The sequence below is a fragment of the Accipiter gentilis genome, chromosome 7 (genome assembly GCF_929443795.1).
Source record: "Accipiter gentilis chromosome 7, bAccGen1.1, whole genome shotgun sequence".
In the NCBI taxonomy this organism is placed as follows: domain Eukaryota; kingdom Metazoa; phylum Chordata; class Aves; order Accipitriformes; family Accipitridae; genus Astur; species Astur gentilis.
In genome coordinates, this window is record NC_064886.1 from 15893598 (window position 1) to 15911920 (window position 18323).

At 46.1% G+C, this 18323-nt stretch overlaps 1 protein-coding gene across 4 annotated transcripts in view; it reads left to right on the forward strand.

The window, feature by feature from the left end:
* The first annotated feature begins 2315 nt into the window (after window positions 1–2315).
* CORO1C (coronin 1C) overlaps window positions 2316–18323 on the forward strand; it is a 48734-nt gene continuing 32726 nt past the window's right edge. The window contains exon 1 of one of the 4 annotated variants that reach the window (XM_049806212.1): window positions 2316–2374. Coding sequence is in view for 1 of the 4 variants with exons in the window: in XM_049806210.1 (XP_049662167.1) it covers window positions 9791–9809 (19 nt within the window). In the remaining 3 variants the exon portion in view is untranslated. Of the gene's footprint in view, window positions 2375–3665; window positions 3776–9789; window positions 9810–18323 lie in introns of those variants that run through there. The other 3 variants (XM_049806211.1, XM_049806213.1, XM_049806210.1) reach the window with 3 other exon arrangements.

Sequence of the window (18323 nt, forward strand, 5' to 3'; positions counted from 1 at the left end):
AAACCCTCTGTAAGCCGTTTTCCTTCATTCAGAATATACTTAGCAGTGAGGATTTAAGCAAATTGAAATGTTCGAGGCAAATTCATCCCTCAAGTGACTTTACTGGTTCTGAATGACTCGGCTGCCGTCCATCGAAGATTGCTCAGAGACTCCAAGCCAAATTGCATAATATCAGTGAAGGCCAAAGAAGCCATCAACATTTCTCATAGAAAGAGGTGCCTCAGGTGTTTGTATCTTTCTTTACCTTTTCTAATAACAAGGAAGGCTGTGGGGTATACCGAATGCATTACTTGTAAGGCATGTCAAGATCATTGTAGGAACAAACCAGCATGATTTATTGCAGTGATGGAATTGATGCATATTTGCAAGCAAGCTAAATATAGCTGCTGACATAAGTTTCAGAGGTGGAGTCTGTAGACACAGTGCTGTTCCGTATAAAGGCTGTGAGATAGACTGCAGCAATCGTGCATCGATGTAGTGGAGGGTAAACTATGTGGGATGGATAAAACTAGTGAAACCTATTTTTGAATAAATTCTGAATCTTTTCTGCAAGATTTAATAATCAGGCATGTTGGTACTGATAAAATAGAAGGACAAATTTTGTTGTATGGTTACTTGTAGCTGCAATAATTTGGTAATAGGATATTTTCCTTTACAAAAATTAGAATTTGCGATATAGTTTGACAAGTTGTTAGGCTTACATCACTCTGGCTATAATTTAAGTACTGTTTGTTAGAATGATTTTATTCAGCTGAAGTGATGAAGATTAACTGTTTACAGTGGAACCAAAAAGCATGTGTAAAACCTTAGCCATTCCTTCCATTGTTGAAGACTTCAGCCTGAAATTTCTTCATGTCATTTCTTCATCACCTTGTACAGTGAGCTGTTGTGATCTAAATGGCTCACTAATCCAAGTCAGGATCTGAGTGATCTTTGGAGCATTTCCACCCAAATGTTTAAGGAAGTGCTAGTGTAAATTCAACAGGTATCATTCCCTTTCGAGTCCAACCCTAGTGACTGTTCCAAGGCCATGACGAGCAAGCTGTGCTGCAGGTGTATCCATCCCTGCAGTGACAACATGAACCAGGAACCAACCATTCAGGTGGCAGTTACTGAGAGGATTAGGTTTCAATCAGGTTTCCCAGGACAAATTTAACTTTGTGTCCTCTGTGCACCGCTCTCTTTTTAGATGAATGCCAAAAATCTTCCTTGATTTCTCTTCCAAGCTGTTGGGTAGTGCTGGGTACTGCTGCCTTTGCTGTTGTTTTTCAATCCAGGGTAAAGCACCACCTGGTACATGATTAAAATATCATTTCAAGATTGCCCACTGTTTTGAGCTAGAAGGAGCTACACATATGTATATTTTAAAGTATGATTTTATATGCTTGTATTAATAGTTTTTTATAAAGTTTTAAGCCACATGCACAGGTTCAAGACTCCTAATAAATTAATGGCTGTGGGACTGGCAGTCAAGACACTCAGTTCTATCACTGACTCATTGTGTGACCTTCAGCAAGTCACGTACCTATGTGGAAAATATGAATCACAGTCTAAACCCACTAAACTACAGATTACCTGCGGGTCTGCTCCGAGGCTGCCAAACTGCTTTCATTTTCTTCTTCTTTTCTAGCTTTAAAGAGATTGTTTGAGGGAGGAGGGTGGAGAGTAAGTGTGCTGGGCTGGCTTTCAGAAGGAAGGTATTAATTTCACGGTAATTGGTGCCGTGGGCAGTGCGTGGCAAGGATGCAGGCTTGCAACTCTAATCTTTGGGTGTATAATTTTTTAATCAAGGTGTTGCTCAGTATGTAGGAGAGACTTTCCTGCTTATTGAATCAGTGGTTAAACTAGTGTCAAAGTTTAACAGATGTTGGATAACATTGGTTTGTTTAATTTGTAGCTACTGTGGCATCTGATGTTTCCATCAGCTGTAATCACCAGCAAAACCAGGACAAATCTATCTCTGTGAGGCTTTCCGCATGTTTTAACACCCAGCTATCACTTAACAGGGCGTAGTCCACAGTCCTGTCGCAGTTTCACCGGGGAAGAGGAGGCTTCTCAGCTCAGCTCAGCTCATCACAACACACATATTTCTCCAAATTCTGAAGGATTATGAGGGGAGTTACGAGTGTGTTGGTCCCCTGAAGAATTAGGTCCCTTAAGCACCTAACCACATGCAAATGAATTTGCAAATATTGGCCAAAGCGTATAGGGAAGCTAGACTAGCTTTTGGTTTTGGCCATGTATGGTAAACACTGTGCAACGTGGGCACTGATCTAGCATCATTCATCCGCTCTTCAAGTCCCCTGGAGGAACAGACACACGCAGCCATTGAGAGCAGTATTACCCTGCGTGCCTTGAGGTATTTGCTGCACAGGTACTCACCTTCTTACTGTTTACTGTGTACCGTATTAATAACTGTTAGCCTCTTTCATTGAACAGCAGAGATAAAAAAACCCCTCTTTACAACCACATAAGCCAGCATCCCCAAAAGCAGCTTTACTTTTAGCGCAATGGGGAGAATCTCTGGTTTCAAGCTACTGTCCTGCGCTTCTCATTAAAGTGTGATTTTTAGCAGGGGCTTAAGCTCTCCTTTTGTCACTGTCTTGCTGGCAGTGCCGTTTTCCATGGCAGCAACGGGCCCCAGCAAATCGGCATGACAAAACGAGGTGACACAGTTGTTTTTCTTGCAGAACGGTTGGTTCTCTTCAGCGTCATTTTTCTTGCAGAACGGTTGGTTCTCTTCAGCGTCATTTTTCTTGCAGAACGGTTGGTTCTCTTCAGTGTTGCTTTTCTTGCAGAACGGTTGATTCTCTTCAGTGTTCTTGCAGAACGGTTGGCTCTCTTCAGTGTTGCTTTTCTTGCAGAACGGTTGGTTCTCTTCAGTGTTGCTTTTTTTTGCTGAACGCTTGGTTCTCTTCAGCATTGCTTTTCTTGCAGAACCGTTGGTTCTCTTCAGGGTTGCGTTTGCTGACAGCAGGCTCTGGCTGTGCCCCGCGTGGCCGCCGGCTCACCAGGAACCACAGCCGCGGGATTGTGCCTCACTCATCTCATCAGCACTCGCAATTTTGGGTTTTGTTGCCGTAGAGCCACCAACCCTCCCTGTCCTTTTGCCAGTACATCCCCACCTTTGCTCGCACCCTGGCTACCTAAAGCACAGGACGAGAGTCCCATCCCGGCAGGGAGTCGCAGCTGGGGCTGCGAGGGAAGAGGCCTGAGGCAGGCTGGGGAGCAGCGGGGGTCACCGCGGGGCGCCGAGCCGGCAAGGGGCTGAGGGGAACCGGGCTGCCGCGGCCCCGCCGGGGCCGGGGAGGGGAGCGGGGAGGGGACCGGCGGGGGGAGGGGGCCGGAGGGCGGGCCCGGCCCCCCTCAGGCAGGGTCTCTCCCCCACCGCCGCCGAGGGGTGGCTGCCGGGCCCCGCGCCTCACACCGGCCGGCTGAGGGGAGGGAGGGCGGAAGAGAGAGAGAGGGCGCGCCACCACGCGTGGCAGCGAGCGCCGCGCCGCCATTGGCTAGAAGGGCCGCCACTCACCTCGCCGCCCCCGCTCTCCGCCGAGCGAGGCGGGAGAGGAAGGCGAGGCACCTCACGAGGGGGCGTAGCCCGCCGCGGGCGGGCGGGGGCGTGGTCGCAAAGAGGCGGGGCCTCGCGCCGGCGCTGCCCGCCCCCGCCCAGCGCGGCGGTCAGTCGGGCGGCGGCGGCGGCGGTAGCGGCTGGCGGAGGAGGCGGCTCCGCCGGGCTGAGGAGCGGACGCGGGGAGGCGGCGGCTGGTGGATCGCGGTGCGCGGCACGGGGGCGGGGGGGAAGGGAGGGAGGAACCGGGGAGCGGAACGGCGCCCTGCGGCGCGGCGGCTGGCAGCTGGCGGGGCGGGAAGGCGAGGCGAGGCGGCGGGCGGCCCGCCGCGGGGAGGCGGCGGTGCCCGCGGTAGGGCGCCGGGCAGGGCAGGGCAGGGCAGGGCGGGGGTCCGGCCGGGCGGGCTCTTACCGCGCGGGGCCGGCCGCTACCGCCGAGCCCTTCCTGAGGCGGCGGCCGCTGTCAGCGCCGGGGCCTGTGAGGGGAAGCGCCCTCCCCGCCCCGGCGCTCGGCCCGGGGTTTCTCCCCCGTTCTCCTCCTTATTAGGTAGCGGAGCGGCTCAGGGTCGCCGCGGGCCCCGGCATCCGGCGGCGGCTCGCAGGTCCGCCGGCGGGGCATGCCCGGGGCGGGCCGGGGCCGGGCTCTCCCGCCGCGCCTGGGGCAGCCCCTGCGCCCCGCACACCTGATGCCCGCTGCCAGCCCCGGCCGCCTTCTGCGAGGAGGGGACGGGTGGGGGGGTGTTTTTTCTTTTGTTCGGCAGGTTTTTTCCTTTTTTTTTCTTACGGTGATGCAGCAGCAGCTCGATGGCACCGGGTGCCTGCGTGTCCCCCCGCCCCCGCGTCCCCGCTGCCACCCTGTAATGTTGCAGAGGACAAAAGATGACTGGAGGGTTTAGTTGGTTGTTGGTTTTTTTGTGGGTTTTTTTTTTTTTTACGGTGCATGTCACGCCGTTATTAATGGCTCTTCTGAGTCTGCTCGGGAGATGTGTAAAGTCCTGGGTTGTATGACATGTTCCTGGGCTTTGGTTTTCTATGCAGAAAGCCACGTTGTTTTAACAGCAGTGTCTCAAAGGCCAGAATTTAAAGGTTAGTACTTACCCGTGCTTTGTCAAATTAGCTGCTTCTCCACTCAGGATAGAGGGAAAGATGCCCGACATGCAACCGCACAAACGTTCAGCTGTAGTACCCCGGCTAGACAATGTGATGCTGTGACTGCACAGGAGACAGGTCTGAAAAAAAAAAAAAAAAAAAAAAAGGACTGAAAGCTGACTGGAAACAAAAGTAAAACTGATTGATGCAGTTTTATTGTTAAAGATAACTGATACGCATTAGCATCGTGGGTTTTTTAATAGCTGTAGTTTCAGTCCTGTACACGTTTGTTTGAGCATGTCTATTCAGCCTATTCACGCAGATGTGTGTGTGTGGATTAGTGTAAGCAAGACCAAGGATGTTAGCAAAATGAAAGAGTGACATTTTGAATATACTAGGCTGTGGCTGATTTTTCAGTTTGCCGATACCGATTCTGGTTTAATTTTAGGCTAGGCTGTATCCAAACTACTTGCCACTATCCTTTCTCCTCATGCGCGGCTCTAAGCACATGCAGGAGAGAAGCTCTGTGCCTGCTGGAAGTGTGGGAAAATGGTGTGAACTGGCACAGTCCATCCTGTCAGAAGCGTGTTCATATGTGCTGAATGTGCGATGGCTAGAGAAAACAGCGGGTATCTTGTGCGTGAAGCAGGAGAGGGTATATGCGATTTTCATTTGAATAACAAGCATTGAATCATCTTTTCTGCTCAAGGGGAAAAAACAGATGGCTGTGCACTCACTGAGACATTTTATTGCAGCTAATATTCATGTTTGTTAAAGGCTGTGTACACAAAGGTAGAAGATCAGATAGTGTTGCAGTCAAGTTAATGCATATTTATTTTGTGTATATATGTTTTTAGTATTTTCAGTAGCCATAGTAAGACCTGGCACACTCGGGTACATGTCAGGGAGCATTTGCTTTGTGTTTGTTTTAATATAGCACTTCATAATAGTAATTTTTCAGTGGGCACTTGTAGCCTTTTATACAGATTGCTTTAATCAGCATTTGTGTGTCTCTATGTTGGCATTACTCTGTCTTCTAGTGAGCTGCCTTTTCAGACATCATTGGACTTTTTCAAGTTAAATCTTCATGCTTATTGCATCTGTCACTTCTGGGATTCACTCCAAGCAAAAGGCAGAGATTCAGTTTAATGGCAATGAGAAGGAATGCACAGAAGGGTAAAATATCAGCTTTCCTGAGTGATGCAGCAAAGGATGCGGAGAGATCTGCCCTCAGTAACTGTTCCATGCATCATGTTCAAGTTTAATATTAGACTTTAATGACGGCTTCATAAAATGGCTCATTAAAGCACAGCGTTGCGTTTTGATCGTTAAGAGAATTTATGTTATTGGTTTTAATTTGATTATCGATTCCGAGGGCCATAACTTGGATGCCAGCTTCCTATTTTGAAGACATGAGCAAAACACTTCCTGGCCTGAGTTTGCAGCTTGGTGAGGTCATCAGCGCACCACTCCCAGGGCTAGGAATGTCCTTTTAGGCAAACTCACAGGCAGATTTTCACTTGACTTTTAAAGTATGGGTTTGTTTGTTTTGATTGTGTTTTACTGAGGCTTTTGTGATAATCTCAGTCCTTCTTTCAGGATGTGTTGAACAGAAACTCACTGAGGATTTGAAGTGCCCCAGTTTAAGCCTTTACAGGGCATATGAACAAGAATTAAATGTCAGTGTTCTCTTCTAGCTCTTTCCCTGTAGTCTCCCCCACCTAATATTTTTGGTCTGCTTATATTCTGGTTGTTTACTCTGAAATTAGTCTGATTAGAAACTGCTTACAGCTTCAGTTTATAGTCACCCTGGTTATATAGCCACATGTGAAAAGTCAGATTGTCGGTGGCTTTAAGCTGACAGGACATGAACTGGTATTTTTTTTGTCACGATATGCACAAATGCAGGTGGTGGCGGTGGTGCTGCTGGGGTGAACGCCAAGTCAAAACTAAGGCAAAAAGATTTAGGTTAGCTGAAGTGACTCAGGAAAGCTAGCGCTGGAAGTTGATTATTCTGGATGTGTTGAATATACCAGTATAGCTGGGAATCAGTTATTGGGCCCTTTCTTTCTATTTGCTAGTAGGATTGCTTTGTTCTACTTTTTCCTTATGTGAGTATACTAAAAATGGATTATTTGTTTCTTTTTGAGGTTATAACTGTTTGGTACATGACTTTGCAGGTGTTTTTAGATGATGGCTTTAGGCACGTAAAATGCCAGGGTGACCCTAGAATTATTCGGCTTCTCGACATAGCAGTGATGAGCCCAAGAGGTCCCGCTGGCAGCAGGTCTGGCTTTGCGCTGGAGGATTCTCTGATGCCAAGTCTGGCACTGATGGTCCTCGGAGGAGCAAACTGTCTGGAGAGGTTCCTCACAGAATATACCAGCCATTAGTTGTATTACCAACCATTAGTTGTGTATGTGCCAGTATGGGTTTGTGTAGTGGATACATATCTGATCCGAATTTTTAGTGGCTGGATGTGGAGATAATGATGTAGCTATAAAGTAGAAGGTGACTGTTGGCAAATAGATAATTTTCCTTTACACCTCAGCCATGCAGTTCTTCATGCCAATAAGACAGATGTCATCTCTTTACAGCAGACACCTTCGTAACTGCTCTGTAGGTCAGGAACTAGCAAGGAAGTTGACAGAGGAATAATGAAAATGGTATCTGCTGCTGCCTCCTAAGGGGAAAAAAACCCCATATTGTTCTTTCGAAGGCTGCCAGCCTGCTGTTGCTCTCATGATGCTCATCAGTAGAAGAGCTCTCCTTGGTTTAGAGGTGACAAATTAAAACATGGGCTCTTTCACCATTTTCTTCTTTGCTTTTCTTCTTTGTTAATGAGTTAGATACCAAGGTAGAATCACCTGCATTGGAGAAAGGATAATAGCGTTTATTCAGCACTATCACTTTGCTGCTTCAACGTTATTTGCTTTGTCTTATCCAAATTTTGTTGATGATAACAGAAAATGATACATAATATGCTTTTTGCTATGAGCATGTAATGACTCCTTTGAGGTCTGGCTCTCAGTGGGAGAAGCTGGATGTGGATGGATCAGTTATAGTGGCTCTGACATTGAGCTGGACCTCTCAATCCATCATAATTAGGTTATTCTTGTTTTCCCTTTTAATAGTTTAATTTGAAAAGCAATGGAAGTAAAATGAAAACAGTGGTAGGATCTGACTTAAAGTGATTAAGGTTCAGCCTGATGCAGTCAGGCATGTCGAGATGAGCTCGCAGCTTTCATCTGGAGTGTTGCTGAGCTGCGCTTAGGGCCAAGTGTTCCCCTTAGGCAGGATCGTGGTTTCCCTGTGGCTCTCCAAATCTTAGCTGGCCGTAGCATCTTTGTAGCTATGTGTGTACAAGCATATATGTAATCTATGTACAGTTCTTCTTAGCTGAATATTAAGGCAACCATTTCTGCAGTCTTATCAAATACGCCTAAGCAGATGTCTTAAAACTAGAGGAGAGTGGTGTGCCTAGAACTAGACCATGTTTGCATCCATGTATGAAACTAGGCAATACATTTCACCTGGTGTTCCTGGTGTAAGTAGTCCCTGGAAAATGAACTTCAAATCACTCTGGTCAGAGTATTTAGAAATGTGGGAACTTCCCCTCCCTCACCCTCCATCCCCCTAGTTCTGCATATAGTTGCTATAGAGACTGTGTTCTGGAGTCCTTGAAAATCCATTGTTTATCTCACATAAATGTATAAACCTGCTGTATTGAAACATCACACTATGAAGCATCCCCTTGCCTTGCAAATCTGATAGGGACTTGACATCCTAGGGTACTGCACATTTTGATATTGGACATGCGTCAGGCCCAATCAGACAAACTGATAATGAGTGTAATTAGCACCACCAGGGATTAGCAGGCAATAACAAATTCAAGCCATAGTAAGCACTCTGTCCCTTGGGAGCTGGGCAAACTGGCAGTGCTGGGCAGATGATCACTTGATACGGAAGATAGTCATCAGCAAAGGCTCCGTGGTGAGGGTCTCGGCTCAGTGCTAGTATTACCTCTTGAAATTGCCTTTTTTACACCCCTCCACCCCCTTTTTGCTTTAAATACTTTAAAACCACAGTTTATTAGTTCATGCTGGAATCTTGAATGCCCAACTGACTCGGGGTATGTGCTTGGCATTTACTTGGCATTTTTCATCATACAGTGACCAGTCAGCATTACAGTTGTTTCTTGCAGTTACCTGAGCGAAACAGATTGATATCCTTGTTTTCAAGTTGGAAATGTGAGGTTAAACGTTTTGCTCAGGGTCTTGGAGGTACAAGGCTGGGAATACTTCTAGCATATAATACTAAGTGTACTTGTTTTACAGGTGGTTCCGTTTTTTTGCACCAGCACACATGATGTGATCTGTGTGTGAGTGTATAAATGGCCATTCTTACACTTAGCTTTTCAACTGTTAATTTCTTACTGCAGTACTTATATTAATTATAGTGTATCTTGGAGGTTGGAGTAAATTGGCACAAAGCTGTCTTGTTCAGAACAGGAGGTGTATTAAATTTTTTGAGTTTTCAGTGATTTTTTTTTTAAGGTTTATTTTCATTTTTTTGGATCTGCTGAGATCAGTTTGCAAGGCAGGAAAAAATTCTGAGCCAGCTTAGGCAAACATGAGTTGCCAGACGTAGTTCAGCAATATATACTTCTGCTTTAGCACAGCGTGAAGTGTAGGCAAGAAACGCTTCTAGCTGAGTGTCGTTGTGCCTTCCAGCATCTTTTTTTTCCTGGCCACTGCTGCTTTCTGGAGCAATTTGTTAAAGTTCTGCATGATGTTTTAAGGTGCAGTTGTTTAAAGGTGGGCTACCCTGGTTTCGCCTCCTGTTTCACCATGCTTTGGATGCATTTGTGTTATCTCTATACTCTCCACTTTGCTCCCTGATGTTTCTTTGGGGGTAAAGGTTATCTTTTTGTTCTTTATATGCAGTGCTTGCCACATTGATTGTCTGGTCTACTGGGGGAATTCTTAAGCACTATGAAAGATCACATGAAAACCAGCTGGGGCTTATCTCAGCGTAATACTGCCTGTTGTTTTGGCTGGTCTCCTCCAGAATTGCTGTAAATGCCACAGGGACTCTCAAAGGGCTGGAAGTGTGGGTTGCACGTGCAGTAACATGACTGTCAAGCCAACAGGTAAGTAAAGTTTAAAGGTCATCAAACACGGGCTGTAATTCTTCATGCCTCTAACCGAAAACAAGTTCCCCAGCTGAGAGCAGCCAGCTGCAGGTCCCTTCCCCAGAAATCAGCCTTCACCCAGCATGTATCATGGTGCGATTCTCCCCATCAGGTAGGCAGAGAGCTGCTGGGGGGGTGCTGGGGGTGCCACAGACAGCAGGTACACGCCTCGTCCTTGGCACAGGGAGCCTGTGGGTGTAGGAAAGTGTTTTTCCTTCTTGCATCTGAAATCTTTCTTCATAGTGTAGCAGGAATGTTTATTAGAGCTACTTACTAAACTAAATAAGCTTTCCTAAGTAATTTTTTTTTCCTCACCTGCCTAGAGAGGTGAGAAACGTGCTCTGTGTTGCACTCGTGGCTTGACACCAGCTTGCCCAGGCTGCTGCCCTCTTAGCTACAGTGTGCGGCAGCTGGGGCTCTGCCGCAGCACAGGACAGCAGCCTTGGCCTGAAACGGATCAGCGACAAAGAACATCTGTAGGACAGAGGAAATGTGTTTGAACTTGGAACCCTTTGCTAAAACAGATGTTTGAGGGGCTGTAATTGGTACCACAAGATAGGGATTTAAAATCAAGTTAGCGGATTGAACTATCTGGATTTGAGTTTTAGCCTCCCCCAGTCCCTTCCTCCCTCCCCCAGCCCTGATTTCAAATTGCATGTTACGGAAATGGGACAGAATGACAATGGTACTCTTTGAATTATAGGCTGCTTGGCCAGAAAAGCTGGCAGGACAGCAAATGGAAATCTGGAGAAACACGCCAGTTCCAACTGTGAGAATTGAGATTCATTTTGCAGCTTATTTGTACAGCGTTAAAATCTGAAATGTGTTTGCGTTGTCCAGTTTGAACCTTCTGTGTTCTTCTGTGCTGAAGATACTGTCTTGTCTTTGACAATTAACCATTGTTGGTTTTATTTTGAGAACATCAAAAGCAGTTCAACACGAGTGCCTCACCTGTTGGGTGGGTGTTACTGCGTAGCTTGAGAAGTGAAAGCTGCGAAATTGGGCTTCGATTTAGCTAGCATTTGGATGAAAATGTTCCTTAGGGTATGCTAACCAAACCCATCACTACTTTTTGAAGTAGAGTGTCTCCATTCAAAATTGCAGTGTGATGGACCACACTGATCTGTGCTGTAACTCCAGTCTAACTGTGATACTGTCCAGGTCTCTGGCATATCACATTTGCCATTACAGGGCTGGAAACAAACCTAAGACACCACGACAGCGGTGTATGGCAGCAGTGCTGGTCCAAGAGGCACTGCCGTTACGCTTGGCCATCCTGCTCCTCTCTGCTCACATCCTCTGAGGCAGCAGTGTCTTCTCAGCGGGCTCCCGGCAGGTCTGGGTGTTGTGCTCCATCCAGCAGACCAGCGGAGCCTTTGTGGTCACGCAGGGCCATCTGGAGAATGCTGCATCCTCACTTGGTCAGTCTGACTCACACTTGGCTGGTCTATTTGTGAGCCTCGGTTGTGCTGATCTGTTGTTTCTGCTTTATTTCTAAGTTGCGAGGAATTTGTGTCCCAGCTAACTCTGTGTTTATAGCGGAGGGCTTTCTGCAGGTCCTGGTTTCCTGATGGTGGGTCTCAGGCTGTAATGCTACAGCACCCATAAAGAACTGGGACCTGCGACCTTTTATCTATGAGACCATTTATCTCCTTAAAACATCTGTAACATTTATAGTTTCTTCCTGTGGATACCATAGCATGTTGTAATTGAGGAGGAATAGAAAACAGTTTATCAAGTCCTTTGGAGATTTCTCCATTTCATAAATCTTCTTGTCATTTTTTTAAGGAATGTTCCAATTAACTGTAGGCAAGGAGAATCAGTGTAATGTTTCCAATAATGTCTTAAAGCAACTGGAGTTTAACAGGAAATGTGCTTACCTTAGAAAATACTATGTTAATCAAATTGCCTTCATGTCTGCACTTCTTGACTTTTGCAGAATGGGAAATCTGCATGTTATTCTTTCTGTGCTTTAGGCTCCCAGCACCTGGGTACTGCTTTCTGCTTGACTTCTAGCTTAAGCTCATCATGGAAGAGGGCAGAATACATCCTGTATTGGGAGTTGAGTTTCAGGTCTAGTGGCTACTGGTGAGCTCCTCTATCACACACATAGAAAGGCTTATGTTTGCCCTTTATTTCATCTGGGCACACTTGATTGCTTCAAGTTGTAGGAGAAAATACAGTTGTTTTCCACTGTTAGCACTCTGTCATGTTAGGAAAAGGCGCTTATGCCTTAGCTGGTTAGTTGGGAAAGGTGGGACCTAGTGGTGATTTGGTGAGAAATTAATGAAGCCATGCTGGGGAAGTGCTCTTTCTCCATTCGTAACTACCATCCTTAGCTGGTAGTAAGATTTCTCCCAAAATTAGGTTTAAAAAAAAACAAAAACAAAAAACCGAACCCAAAAAAGGCAAGCTTGCGACTGTCTCAGGAATATGGTCTGGAAGAAGCCTGCATGTAACCTTCAAGAGAGCTGAAGAATTCAGCAAATTGGGGTAGCAGCACTGAGCAGATTGATACTTCCTTGTTAGCTCGGTTGCACTGATAAGAGAACTAGGTCAGCTCTATGGAGAAAGCATTTTATCTGCATACTTCTCTTAACTGGAATCCTGGCGCTTGGCTGTTGTAACAGGCTTGCTGACTTGCAGCTCTACACAGGGGGTTGTGCTCTCTGTCTCATGTTTTCCTCGGGGTCAAAGTGTGGTCTGAAGCCCTGTTGCTTTCCTCTCTGTGGCATGTGCTGCTTTTACTGTGGGGGTGATGCAGTCAGTCCCCAGGGGTGTAAGTAGCATCTTCCATCATGCTGGTGTAATGTCTCTGGCTGAAGTTCATAGGGCTGTTGTTCAGCTCTGGAAGTATATTGCTCTGTCTCTTGGCAGTGGATGAGGATACAGTGTGCAAAGAAGCATCGCTGGTGTTTATTCCAGTGGAGAAAGTAGAGGAGAATGAAAGCTCTTGGTGGGGAGCTTATGAAAGGCTATGGCCTTCTGTGGTCGGTGGTGTCTTAAGGTGGGAGTCTGTCTACTCCAGTGCAAAGATTCCCTTTCCTTACCCTGTAAAGCTTGTTTGGTGCCCACCAACTGTGTAACTCTGTCTCCAGTGGCAGCAAAACTGGAAGCTGAAATGTGGAGATGCGCTCTGGTATCTGGGATGCTTAATCCACAGGTACCCTAGTCCTCTTTCCCCCATGTATTCTTTTGCCTCTCTGAGGTTTTGTCCTGGGTATCAGTGCTTCCCGCCCCCCCCCCCCCCCTTTGCTCTCCTCTGCCTTCTGTTTTCATTTTTGCTGACCTTTTTTGCCCAGTGTGTGTTAAATTGCTATCATTCAAATACGTCACACATTGCTGCCTACGAGGTAGGCAGCTTTAGTGCCAACCGACAAAAGGTGCTATAAAAGATGTAAACCCAAAAAAGGAAGTTGGTTTGGAGGTTGTTGCTCTGGCACCCATTCATGCTCCTCAGCTGCCTCGCCATTTCAGATCCACGGTTTCTGTAACTGCTGCAGTGTTTCTCTTTGCTGGTTACCCATCCCATTATGGCCTCCTGATAAATTATTTTGTGTAATGATTTTTGTGTGTGTTCACTGTTCTAGCTTTATGGTAGATGACACAGATTAAATGAAGACAGACAGTGCTCTCTGTTTGGGGTAATGACTTTCAACTGTGGTGTCCTTTTGTCCCTGTAAATTATGGTAAATGATGTAATGTTAGACCATAAAGATACAAGCTACAAAATGGTATGAGCAGTAAGAACCCCCAAGAAGATCAATTGCATTCCTGGAAATCTTTTAAGTGAAAATATCCATTGCATCCCTATGTGCACGTGAAAGGAGTGTCAGCCACAGCATGGGAGATGCGCACTTGAGACAGCCATGCACAGGGTAAACACTTAGGAAATAACATGTGCTTCTTCATGATGCCTAGAAGGTTTATGCATTATAGGCACTTAGAGTTCTTCATATTATAATGGTCTTAGTATGATTGTTTCAGGGTACAGCTCTGAAAAACAGAATCATATCAAGTATTTCACAGGTTAGAACCAACACCTTGCACTTTGTCCAGAATAGCAATTTCAGCTTATTTTAAGTTTGGGTTGTGTTACATTTTTGAATGTGCGAGGCTCCCCAGTTGAGATATAATCGAATTCCCTGGTAGTTTGTGGTTTAGGTTCCCATCCCAAAATAGAATCTCGCCAGTGGTATAACAGCTGGAAATTTCAGTATTAAGTTCATATTCCAGCTTTTTGTCTTTAAAATGAAGTGAAATCAGATGGCAGGGTCTTGCTCAACCTAGACTAAAGTAACCAAAGACTGAAAACAATCTGTGCACAAATATGATGTATTTTGGAATTGTGACCATCTGTAGTAGTGTTCACCCTTGGTTTAAATAATGCTGAACATCTGAAAACAAAAGTTCTGTCAGCAATGGACTTAATATGGATTGATTTGAAATGGTATACCATAGAGGGAATAGCATTATGTTTAAAAGTAGAGGACTGCATCAAGGTATTCATGGCTGTTCCTTTTTTCTGTCAGAGGTTTCATGTGAAGTCGTAGGGAGAGCTGAAATTTTTGTGGCCGTGTGATTCCCCCCACACACCCTCCACACCCCACTTCCTACGTTGCCCAAATATTGCAAGACTTAATATCACGAGACTGAATTCATTGATTCCCTTGGTACTTGGAGAAGGAGATGAAGTCCTCCTTTAGCCTTGCTGGTGCCATACTGGTTCTCCACCATGACAATGGTGGCAATTTGCTTCTGTGGTCTAATGCCACTTGTGACTCTCTGTAGAACACGTGCTCGCCGTGGCCTCCCGTGGGGTTAGCTTGCTCCTTTGGGGCTTGTCAGTCTGTGCTCATTTGGTTTCAAAGAACGGATGGTCTTCACTCTCCTTGCTCTCTGCATGGCTCAACTGGTGGAGCCGGCAGCAAATGCTTGCCTGCTTGCTTCCCCCATAGATATGTCTCGCTTTCCTTCCTCTGCCAAAGGTGTTCTCAAAAATGCTGTCCTTAAAATGATCTGGCAGACTTTTCTTCTAGATCAGTGAGTCTTCTGAGACATTTGTAAGACGCTGTCCTGTGCAGTATGCTAAGGCTGTAAAATATTTTTGTGGAATATGTGTGCAACTAGACAAAGCACAAGGCAGTGTATGTCCACAGGCACATGTATGTGTGTGTGTGCTTGAGTACAATGTGGTGTGCACACATATGGGTTACAGAGAACCCAAGGAGGTTGCACAGCCAAGTGCTCTGAAGTTAAGAAATGCCAGAAGTGAGCACTTAGGAAATAACCTGGGTAGTATTTGTTCCCTTTTTCACATGGCTGTTAGCTCAGTCCCTGCTCCACCAGCCCCTTGCTCTGTTGGTCACGCAGTGATGGCCGCGACGGTGAGATGGAGTCTGCCTTGCCTGTGCGGAGCAGGAGGTGCGATGGCATGGTGGTCTTTTTATGGCTTGAAAACCTCTGAATGCTTACATCTTCCATTCCATATGCGGCTCTGTACCTTATCTACCATGTGATGTTCAAAGTGCTCTGAAGAGTGAATTACTAGATTCCTTGTGGGCTCTTCTCTGGTGCTTATCTCCGTGATGGCCAACTGCTTTGCAGATGTGGCTCAGCCCTGCTCTGAGGGTAGGTGTTTTCTCTGCTTAGGCCTCAGGTTGAAACATCCATGGCCTGATGATTGGCTTATGATTATAACATACTTTTTTTTTAAAAAAAAGATTTCAGCTCTGAGCACTCATTGCTTTTGCAGATGAGGCCCAAGCGTCTCAGCCGAGGTGTTCGGAAAGCCCTTGGGCTGCGCAGTCAATGCCTGGGTACTCGAGAAGCCTCTGGAGTTTCCCACATCAGGCACCTGTGGCATGGGCTCTCCTGTCTTGCGGTTTCACCGGTGGGATTGTCCCCTCTTCCTACTGGCCCCAGTACCCTGCCCAACCCATAACAAATGAGGCAGGTGCCCCCTGGTATTAACCATCATTTGTAAGCAGTGCTGGTGGCATTGCCTATAGTGTATCTGGATTTTTTTTTCTCCTTACCAGTTTCTCATTTGTTAATAGTTACCTGAGACTGTACATTTATTCCAAAGCTGCCATTGAAGTGTATCCAACCTCTTCAATAAGGCTCTAATTCAGAGTTTGGGGGCTCACCATCAGCAGATGCAACTTACCTTGACATTTTCCACCTAAGGAAGAGCCTTTCCAGTCCCAAGTACCACCCTTTTGTAAGTGCCATTGTCCCTGTCCAGTGGATTTGTATCTCCTCGCTCCCTGGCTGCCTGTGACTTAAACTAGCCTTTTATTTCAAATGTCTCCCTTTCCAGAAGGGATCACAATCACATGGGCTGAGCAGGATTTTGCCATTAGTGGGGGGTTTTCCTGTAAGTGTTCCCTAGCAGGATGCATTTCCTCTTGCATAAGCAGGCTGAAAACCCTCCGAAGCCACAGAAATACATCTGTTGGATTCTTGAGACAGATAAATCCTTTATAAACAGGAAAATGGGCAAACTCATGGTAACTCTTGTGACACATCATGATGGGAGATCAGAAAGAAATGGAATGAAAAGTATCACTGTGCAAGCACAGCTGACGGCATCCTACATTTCTAAGGTCCTTTTAAACACTGACACAAAGGCCAGTGGCTGAGCTGTACGGCAGGCATAGACAAGTAGGAGACAAAGTTAAATGTTTGGTAAAATTCAGCTGAAAGTCACTTGACATTTGGGGGGGAAGAAGAGTTTTGAAGGCTCTTCCCTATGTCCCCACCAGGATGTGTAAGATGCGGTGTGTCGCGGAGCAGGATCCAGGAGATCAGCGCAGTCGTAGATCTGTCAGCACTTCTATTGTAGTGGTCTTTGCAGGGTGTCTAACGCTTCTGTTTTAATTTTGCTGAGGGCTGTAACTCTGGCAAAATTTAAACTCCTTTCAACTCCTAGTTGTGAGGTTTTAAATCCTCCAAATTTGTACTTTACAAAAAAAAAAAAAGAAAATATTTCCTGTCTAGCAAGTGTATGGAGATCGTTCCAGCTCTGTAGCTAAGATTTAACAGCACAGACAATGATCTAATTAACTTCCTTTTTGAAAACTCTTGCTCCAAGTCTACTTCCTAAGCGTAAATCCCTAGCACAGCCCCATTAACCATGGATGCTCTTGCTTGCCCTCTCGGGTATTTCCAAAGTCACTTCCCAAGGGGCCAGATCACGCTTTTGCATGTGTGATAGAGGCTGAATCAGTCTTTCCTTATGGTGAATCATTTCAGATGTTGGTGTCTCACCTGGCAATCCTACAAGTGGCCAACCTGGGAGCTCCTGCCTGCAGCTTGTCTCCACTGATGGCCACACATGGCCCTGCTGAGAGAATCTGTGGCAACCAAATTCAGCTGTGGTTTTTTTGCAGATAGTGGAGGAGGGGATCTTTTGCACTGCGGTATTGAGAAACAAATGAGGATGCTAAATGCCCTTCACATTTTAACAAGAGGCTGGCGTAGGGAGAAGATGACTTTTTTCTAGTGCTCAGGATCAAGCTAACCCTGGCTTGTTTTTCACCTGCTCCCTTTCTGTCGTGTGCTGCAAGATCCACAGTCGCTGCTCTTCAGAACTGCAGCCTGCACATTCCGCCCCCCCCCCCCCCCCCCCTCCTCCTCTCTGGAGAGCAGCCAGATCAAAATGGCTGTGATCCAACGCCAAGAATCACTCCCTTTGCTATGGAAATGAGGACTTGGAGGCTGCTCACCATGTGTTCATCAGAGAGTTCCTGCTAAGGATGATGAGCTGTAGGTGGGGAAGAGGGCAGCGAAGGTGTGCTTGATCAAATCTGTTTGGAACAAATAAGGATATTTTTGGATACATCTGACTCTTTGCATTTTTTAAAAGTCATTTATAGAAAACAAAAAAATTACCCTTTCCATCAAATGGTAAAAATGAGGGAAATAAAGTAGTAGAATTTCACCATAGGATAAAGGGTGTTTCTCTTCCATTAGAGTGGAAGGGGTGGCAGACCTCCCAGTATCTGATATTTGAGATAAGCATTTTTTTTTGTGTGTATGTGGTGTTCTGGTATTGATCAAGAGAAAGAAAGATATGATTATCCAAGCTATACAAATAATCCTTCTTAACTATCATATCCACATTCCCAGCATTAAAGTGGACAAATTGCAAAACCCCTGGGCATAGGATACATTGACACCGGGCAATTTGTTGTGGGTTAACTCAGCAAGGCAGGTTTAAGCCTTTGCTTTACCTTCTTCTAAACCATCAGATTTTAATCTTGATGCACAGTGGGGTGGGAACATTGCCAGTGGGTGAACAGTCACGAAAATTGACTGTGCGTAAAGCAGGGGACTTTTCCCTTCTCGTAGATGAGTTACGCACCCCAGGCAGATGAGCGAGTAGGGTTTTGCTGCAAGGTGTGCTTTCAAGAGGGAAAGGGCCAAGCTGTTTGCAAGCTTCCTGCGGTGTTGCAGCACGTTGGGCTT